At 37.3% G+C, this 9370-nt stretch overlaps 1 protein-coding gene across 1 annotated transcript in view; it reads right to left on the bottom strand.

Annotated features, from left to right (window-relative positions):
• The window catches only part of LOC107678604 (uncharacterized), a 28655-nt gene that overhangs the window by 3793 nt on the left and 15492 nt on the right, over positions 1 to 9370 (bottom strand). Inside the window, exons 3-6 of the mRNA XM_016473946.1 lie at positions 7718 to 7882; positions 3481 to 3649; positions 2600 to 2727; positions 671 to 792 (exon numbers count right to left, since the gene is read on the bottom strand). Coding sequence (XP_016329432.1) covers positions 671 to 792; positions 2600 to 2727; positions 3481 to 3649; positions 7718 to 7882 — 584 coding nt within the window. The remainder of the gene's footprint in view (positions 1 to 670; positions 793 to 2599; positions 2728 to 3480; positions 3650 to 7717; positions 7883 to 9370) is intronic.

A 9370-nucleotide genomic window follows, 5' to 3' on the forward strand; every position in this document is an offset into this window, starting at 1 on the left:
AAATGTGAGGTGTGTACTCACCTCTGTGAGATACTGTATATATATATATATATATATTATATATATATATATATATGTAAAATAAAATATTCCAAAATTAATAAATACTAATAGTATATGAAAAATCCTAAAATTATACTGGACTGAATGAGATCCAATACCTAATCGGTGTTCTGCTTTCTGCTCATTCATACAATATGGTGCTAGTCACCGACAACCACATGAGCCCAGTGCTGAGGTATTTAAGAGGAGGCAGCGCACAGGCGAGATTAGGACGCCCAGCAGTTTAGCGTTACAGCATGCGGTTGTGATGAGAGTCTTATCTTGCATCACATGGACACATAGTGGGTCATAACATCAAAAGAACGAAGCCATTAGTAGTACTTGTGTTAGTGATATGGCTTCCCAGAAGTTACTGTATAGTGCTCCCATGGGAACAACACAACTCTAGGGCAGTGTTCAAAACATTTCCATTCTGATTCATTTTTAATATCGAAACTAATCGTCTGTGAAATAATGTCGATTTGACTTTTAAAAATAATAAATAAATATTCTACTTATTTATAAAATAACATTCAGTGAGCCTTCAGAGGAAGATCAAATCTGACTGTTGTTTTGAGTGCTAATGATCTGAAACTCCTGAATGATTATGAAAACATGGATGGAGTACCGGTAAAGCTGTGGACATGATCTCTTCAGGGAGCCTGAAGACAGTCCCAGCCGGCTCTGGTTCCTCAGTTTGGTCTTCTTCACCAGTTCCTTCACTCTTCCCCATGTATAGTTCTCACTCAACTGCGACACACAAAGTTATACTGTCAAAACTGCTGCTTGTGATGAACATTGATTCATCGTGTTGCTTTCTCTTACAACCTTTTTATGGTGGTTGTCAGTATATTGTGAAGATTTACATTGTATATATATATATATTCCATGGTCTGTCTGAATACTGGATTCTGATTGGCTGGTAGGTATGCATTAAAACCGTTTAATGCACAGGTAGTTCCAAGTCAGTTTAATCACCGTTCTATATTAATGTGCGCTGCTTTAATTGATGCACACACACACACACACACTCACACCACTCGCACATAAACACAGTGACAGGGAGAGAGGCCGGAGATTGCAGATCACGCTGTGTGTGCACACAGAAACTTATTGTCAGTGCTGCCCCACGACTTTTATTAATAAAATAGCATAGATACTACATCGCTTCATTATCTTCCTCAGCAAGGAGGTAAAATCAAAGTAAACAGCTTCCTTGTTTGTAGAGAGAGACGCACAGATGCAGGTAATTCACACACACAACTGTCATCTCTCTCTCAATCAATAATTCATTCAAATAAATGCTATAATTCATTCAAATAAATGTAGTCGCACTATTTCATCTCTGTATCTGATTTAAAGCGGGCAGAATGCTAGAGCTAACAAGCCGTAACCGACTGTAAACTGACGAAAATTACCATAATTTTTACCCTTCCGGTTAAATTTTGCGCTGCTAACATCATAAACAGCTTTAAGTTGTCAGTGTTGGCAAATGACTATGGAATAAGCGGGATAATCAACGGCTTGCCGTACATTAAAGGATTTTAAATGCACTTCGCGGAGGCCTTACATATATATATATACTGTATATACAAAACAGACTATGTACTTTCTATTAATGTCTATTAACATTATGTCAGTTAATGAATATATACCTTTTATGCACTGTAAATTAAAGTTCAATCTGTAAAATTTGAATGTTGCTACCATATTTTTAAGTTCTGGCAACCACAGCTGATGTTTTTATACCACTAATAGCAGAGGCGGACAGTAGTGAAGTATTTTTAAAAAGTATCTGTAGTTTATCAGAGTGTTTTTCTTTGGAAAACTTTCTTTCACTACATTCCAAAGCATAATATTATACTTTTTACTGCACTACATTTCATAAATAAAAGTTGTTGTTTGTTTTACCTTTAATACTTAAGAACAATAAAAATGTAGTACTTTCTTGTACTCAAGTAAATCTTTGAATGACTTTTACTTGAGTAAAAGTAAGAAAGTAATAGATTTCTAATTAAATTAAGTATTAAATTATATTTAATATGAAACGTAGTGCAGTAAAAAGTATAATATTATGCTTTGGAATGTTGTGAGGCAAAGTTTTCTAAAGAAAAACACTCTGATAAAATACAGACACTTGAAAAGTACTTTTAAAGCAGAGTAAAAATACTTCACTACTGTCCGCCTCTGACTAATAGTGAGATACACATGAAAGCCATTCATAATACCAGTGGACTTTAGTCAATGCATTTTTATTATTTTCTATTATTATTATTTATGCAAAGTTTGGAGTTTCATTGTCCAGTGGAATGTTTTGTCAGCAGTAATTAATAATAATGTTACTAACAGTTTCAATAAGCTCTACTTCCATCCCTGACAGCTTCATTTTCATTTTCATTTGACTCAACTACCACAATCTAGAATAATATAATAAGTAAACGGATGCATGAGACAGAGAGGCTTGACCAAACACTGGCTATAATTTGGCTTCCCCTGAGTTGTTGAAAGATGAGTGTTTGTGAAATTGAGTCAGTGAGTTAATATTTGACTGACTCACCCGTCTGTGCGGAGCAGAGAGGACCTCAGCGCTGTCACTCAGGTACTTTGCCTCTCCCTCTGTGTAGCTCCTCCGATTCAGACCCCTCCTCCAAACAGGAAGAGCAGGTTGGCAGCCCATGTCACCATCTGTCCAAGATGGAAGTTTGATTATCATGAAAACATGCTATTATGAGGAAATAACTATGTGTGATCTATGACTAAACTCTAGACCCTCTGAAGGGTGTGTGTACACACTAAAACATACATTAGCTCTGTTTTCCAGCCCACCAAAAATCCCTGGAATATGTTTGTTCTCTCTATATGGAATTCCAGAAATTCCACCTATCGCTAACATATTCATTTCCCATTTCTCCAGAGACTACTGTTTGGTTGCCCACCTACTTGATGGAACATGAGATGGAAGAAAAGCAACCAGGATAAACATGTTTAAGTGCTACGTGTTTGTACAGGGGACACTCAAGAGGTTAATCTATCTATCTATCTATCTATCTATCTATCTATCTATCTATCTATCTATCTATCTATCTATCTGTCTATCTATCTATCTATCTATCTATCTGTCTATCTGTCTATCTGTCTGTATGTATGTCTGTCTGTCTGTCTATATAGTCTTATATAATTTTCCAACTTGAAAACATTTTTTAATTTTCAGGCATGGCTTTTTCAAACCAACATTCAAAGTTTGTCTTGAACTTGAATTCATTTTCTGGTTTAATTATGTGTTTATATAATTCATTCTGTTATCAGATTACTATTAGGCACAGATAAGCCTGCTCCATGCCTTACAAACATTGATCTTTTTCAATAGTAGGTCTAGCCAGTGTAAACACATTAATCTTAGCCCTCAGTGTATGACTGCAGGTGTGTTTGCACACTGACCTCTCATGGCTGCCCTGAGGGGGATGCGTGTGACCTCAGGGATTGTGCTGAGGTCAGACAGTGTGCTGCTTGATGCCGTCAGGCTGTAGTGGTCACTGCGAAAGTGTCTCTTGAGCTCTTGGAAGGCCAAGTTGGCTGCTCCACAGCTACAGTGCTGCATAAAAAAGTCCTGAAAAAGAGAGTTGGAATTGAGAGTTTGTCTCATAAAACTGAGGCAATTTGATTTATTCACTTTATTAGTGATCTGTTTTATGAAGGTATGCACAGATAGGCCTACATTGTAAAATTACACATGGATTTGTAAAGCTTTATGTTTTGTATAGATGAAATGCTCCAAAAAGTTAAGTGTGGTCATTTGGGAAAGAAGAACACTTAAAATAGTTCACTTTATGAAATCTAAATTCAATTTGTGGATATTCACACCCATGGGTCAAGGATGATAGCACATACTTGGCCCGTAGAATAGACAAATGGTTCAGATTTATGCAAGTGAAAAATGACTGAAGCCCTCAAACACATGCATTCAGTGACAAAAACTATTTGAATAAAATTTATTTCACACTATTTTTTTTTATATTTTTGGTACGCCTTGCTACTTCATAAATGTTTATTGAGAAATATGGTAAATTTATAATCCCACGTTATCTGATCCTTTCTTTATCTTACATGAAATAATTAATCTAGCTGTGATATAAAGTATAACTGTATAAACATATCTGTCATACTTTATTTAGACATTCGAATATCTAATAAGAAATTAAAAAAAGAGATACGATTAAAATGGCTTCATCGCACATTCCATGCACAGAGCTATAAAATTAATGTTGATAGCAGCTCAGATAATTTGGACATAAATTAATTGATGAGAATGGCTCAGTTCATATTGAGAAGCAAGAGTCTTCATTTGCTCACTATTTAATTATATTGTTGTCTAGAAGAAACAATTCAAATAATAAAGACATCTCGCTTGTGATTTTTCATTCCTATGGGGAACATTTAACTCTCAACAGTTGCAAGCATGAGACAAAATCAAAATGACCCTGAATTGCTTTTCCAGTGGGAAATGTCTTTATCTGGGACACTATTTTAAACATTTTCCTCATGTATCACACATCATCACTTGGACCACCTAAACAGCTGAAATCTGCTAGTGTCATTTCCATCAATTATTCTTATTGTTGTTACACATTTGCCTCCCGACCAAATGTAGTAGATATAACTTATATTTTGAATACTGTGTACTAAAATGCATAAGAGCCTTTTATTTTTAGAGAAAAAACAAACAAACAAACAAACAAACAAACACAAGATCCATTTCTCAACCTCTGAAAATAACATGGCGGTGTTTCTAGTCAGTCAGAGTGATAAGACGATTACCAAATCTCTGTTTATCCAAGATTATCCTCTTAGTTCCATCACATTAGTATTTGCATGGTAAACGCTATCTGACCGATGAGGTAATGATGCCATGGCAGATATTTGTTGAGGATTTTATGTTGTTGTTGCAACTCAGAGCAGATCTGAACACCAATTCCTTGGAAAGTATCTCTGCATCATAAAGAGTCTTGATGTATTTGAAAAGAAAGCACATGGACTGAAGTTTTGCTTCATTTTGCTTTAAATGTCCCATAAACCAAAACACCAGATGCTTCAATCTGCTGTACTGTGATGGAGCATATCAGTTCTTCAGATCGGTCAAGGCTGATAACTGAGGAGATCCAGGTGTAGAACTAACAAGAGAGACAGAGGACACTACAATGGTGGTAATTGCATATTGTCTGAGTTCTGAATGCTTTTTATGAATACAGATGAAAGCATGCTGTGAGGCTTTGGGGGCAGGTGGGTAAAACAGCCAGGGAGGAGACTGGTGAGACAGCTTGGTCCATTATAGTGGAGACTGGGGCACGTTTCAGGAGTTCCCCTGCCTTTTGATGTGTGTAACAGCATGTTGCTGCCTGTTGCTTTTTCTCCAAAGACACACACACAGCCCATAGAATCTAAGACCCAGGGAGTTCAAGAATGGTGGTCTGCAGACTATTCCTGTGTGTCACAATTTTTCTGTTTTTGGAATTATAAAGAATAAAGGATTCAACATTCTGGATCCACTGATCTTTTTTTATTTATTTTTTTGGCTCCTTAATGAACTGAGTGATTCAAAGAGATAATTCAGTTTAAGACTTTATCAGCCTGAAGAGATTTTATCTACCTGAACTCATAAGAAAACAACGCTATTTTAAAAGTACAAAAATGTATGATTTGTATGAAAACTTTGTATGAAGCTCCCCGAGAGGTAGAAAGCAGATGGTACAGAAACCTACAAATTCATATGAATCTGGAACAAAACAAAATGGTAATGCACTGTCGTGAGACTGTGTTGGATCTTTTAGTCTTTTTGACCAATTCATTTTAAAAATCTGGTTCATAAGAGTCATTCATTCATGAATCAACCTTTGTTGATTATATAATTATATAAAGTTGTCTTGTCCATTTATTGTCTTTACTGTCATGATTGCATAGAATTGAATGTTGGGAGAATCATTCACTTCCAGTATTTTAAATGAATGGAATCAGTTCTTATTCAGAACCTAAATCTAAGGCAAACATATAGGCATGTTTGGAACCTTTTTAAAATGTTGTCCTTTCTTTTGCCTCTCTTTTGCTTTCTTTGATGACTTTGAAGTGCAGGCCCCCACTGAGCTCACTCACTGTGACCGTGGAAGACTTTTCCGGCCCAGGGCCCGAACTGACAGAGCCAGTTTAGAGATGACCATGAACAAAGCTGCTCTCATTCAACAGCACAGCATCCAGAGGTCAGGAAGATGTCTACACAATATAATGTCACTGCCTTTAGTCAGTATGTAAAGGACTAGAGCGGTGGGAAAACTGGGGTAGAAGACAGGCAACGGGGAGGCTACATTACATAAAATATAGGTTCCAAAAATTACGTAAGAAATAAAGGTTCCAAAAAGGAGTTTTTGCAGCAATGCCATAAAGAACCATTTTGGGTTCCCAAAGAACCTTTCAGTGAGCATTTCTTAAAATAACAATTTTTTTCATACTGAATTTATATGATAATACTTAACTTTAACTAAATAAATAAATGTTACAAATAAATTTGGGTGCATTTCCAGTGGGTTTCCACTTTCCTAATCTGTATCCACTTTCAACAAAGACAAGTTCCCTTCCTGGTCATTTTGGAGTTATGTTACTAATTTTGGAGAGGTACAAATCCACAGGGAAAAACAAAGACCGACATGTTAGAAAAACACCCATGACTTCACAAAACATGGTAAAAGGTGTTGATATTTTTCCTGTGGTTTTGGGCTGATAACATTCAAGCCAGATGCACCATCTTGTACTGAGATGGGAAAACAAACACTTAGTGCTGAGTTCAGACTTTTATGTGTTACACATTGTTAACTCAATTGAATTTGAACAACTTTATGATTTACCAGAATTCCTTCTCATTTTGGCATTTTGCAGTAAATACCTGCTAAATGACATAATCCTTTCTGATTACCATTTTTGAGCATTTTTAGTTTAAACAAAATTATTTCATGCCTGAGTGAGCTTCTCTCAATGACCCATAAAAAAAAAGACACAGGAAAATACTTTTGTCCTGAATAATGTCAACATGGGACATAAAAACAAATGAGATCCATATGAGGAGACATCACGTTCTTTGAAACGAATACCCCATCTGTGTACGGGTCGAAAAGGGCTGGACACAGCAGCACTATTTGTTAAATACGCTTTTATCCATCTTGAAAACCCCTTAAACCCCATTCAACCCAGCTGGATTTATACTGACACAGTATGAACCAATAATCCCTTGCCCTAGGCGTCAGTATTGGGTTTAACACACAACAAATCATAATTCCAAGACATCGTCTTTCAGACCCAGATCTACAGCAGTGCCTTAAATCAATTTCAGATTAAGAATTATGGTGTGTTTCCAAAACCTCATCTATAGATTTTTATTCTGGACCAAGTATATGAATCAGGTAAGCCAGGGCTGTCCATACCTGCTCCTGGAGGGCCAATGTTCTGCAGAGTTTAGGTGTAACACACGTGAATTTTCAATATTTTCTAGTACTCCTGAAGACCTTGATTTGCTGGTTCAGGTGTGTTTGAATAAGACTGGAGCTAAACTCTGCAGGATAGTAGCACCTCAGGAATAGGATTGGACACCCTTGAGGTAAGCTCATAAAGAACAATGCTGGCAGGTGATTGATACCTCTTTAGTCTTGATCACTCGGCCTTCCTTCTGCAGGCCACAGATCTGTTTCTGTAGTCGAAGGTTGTGTTTCTGTAGCTGTCCGATCTTCTCTATGAGTTGGCAGATGTGCTCTAGGTACCCCAGTCCAGAGCCCAGTGGGTTGGACTGATAGGCTTGGTTCACCTGGTTGTCAAGACAAAACAGAGACAAAATCATTTAAGTTTTCATAATACAACCAGAAATGGGGGCTGTAAACATTCACGCTGGACACTAGGACTGTACCCTTGGGGAAAGGTGTTCAGGTGGACCAGAGGTTCTCAAACTCATGACGGAAACACCATGATCCCCACCCATTATTTAACACTACAAGTATATTTACCATCACTGTGGAATTCTTAATGGGATTTATTACAGCGCTGGAAACACATTAGATGTCTAAATACAGTTTGCCAACTACTCTGCTGCCTTTCATTAAACAATCTGACACATTCCAGGAGACCAGATTGACTGTTCATCATTCATATATTTAAACCAAGACTGACATCATGTAATAAAATTGGTTTCGGTGAAACCAAACTCCAAAATTCCAATGTAGTCTTGTATGTTTGGACCCCACTTTTTCATCTGAAATTAAAGGTAAGTTTGAAGGTGTGAATAACCTTCATTATGGTTAGGGAAATGTGTTAGGTGCTATTATTTATTTGTTGAATCATCCTTCCATCTTTGGTTGCAAAGCTGCAGATGCTCACGTTTTTCAAAAAATTCAAAGGAAATTTTGAACAAATATTTATACAATCATCAACATTACAAAAAGTGTCCCAACAAAAGCAGGATGTGAGTTCAGGGCTTGGGCTTTTTCCGTCCGAAAGCTTTTCCGTGCCACTTGCGTCCAATCTAGTCCCAAAGGCCAGCGCATTAATGGAAACGCAGGGGCTAAACAATAGAGGACATGACGGAGAGATGAAATACTAGGAGCTGACATCACTCGCAGAGTGTGAGATCCTCGGCAGGTCACGCTTCTGCTCACTTGACCGTGAACTTTTCTCATGCTTCTCTAGTAACCTTGCACTTCCATCAAACTTCCATTATTGCTTTAAATGGGTCATATAATAAGTTCCTGATAATGATATAAGGGCTTTGTTAAATATAAACTCAGCCACTAGTGTCTAACATTGGAATTCTTCATATGCTGAGTGAGGAAAGTTATAGTACACTATAAGAAAAAAACAATCTGTAGAAAAATGGAAAAGGTACTGGATTTGACCAAAAATGGCATATACTTTCTTTACTTCTGTCAATACAAATGTTAAAAAAACTACTGTGTAAGCTATGCTTGTCCGGCAAGAAACCCAACTGAGGCTCTTTCAGACTTAGACTTGTTTAGATCACGTAAATGAACTGCAGTCTTTCTTTTATTTGTAGTATTGGAAGCCAGACAGGTGACACATAACTTGGTGTTCTCTCATAAAGCGACAACCGGCACTGATGCTTGATTTGGGGTGGCGAGAGGAAAGTAACTTTGCCAGGCCTTTATGAATGCAGACACATGACAGATCTTATCTGCTTCCCTTGCCCAGGATCCCCAGTGACTTGGGATAAGAGAAGACACAAAGGTTTGGGAAAGCCCCACTCCCTTCCTCCTCCTCCTCCTCCTCCTCCTCCTCCTCCTCC

The sequence above is a fragment of the Sinocyclocheilus anshuiensis genome, unplaced genomic scaffold, assembly GCF_001515605.1.
Source record: "Sinocyclocheilus anshuiensis isolate Anshui unplaced genomic scaffold, SAMN03320099.WGS_v1.1 scaffold536, whole genome shotgun sequence".
In the NCBI taxonomy this organism is placed as follows: Eukaryota; Metazoa; Chordata; class Actinopteri; order Cypriniformes; family Cyprinidae; genus Sinocyclocheilus; species Sinocyclocheilus anshuiensis.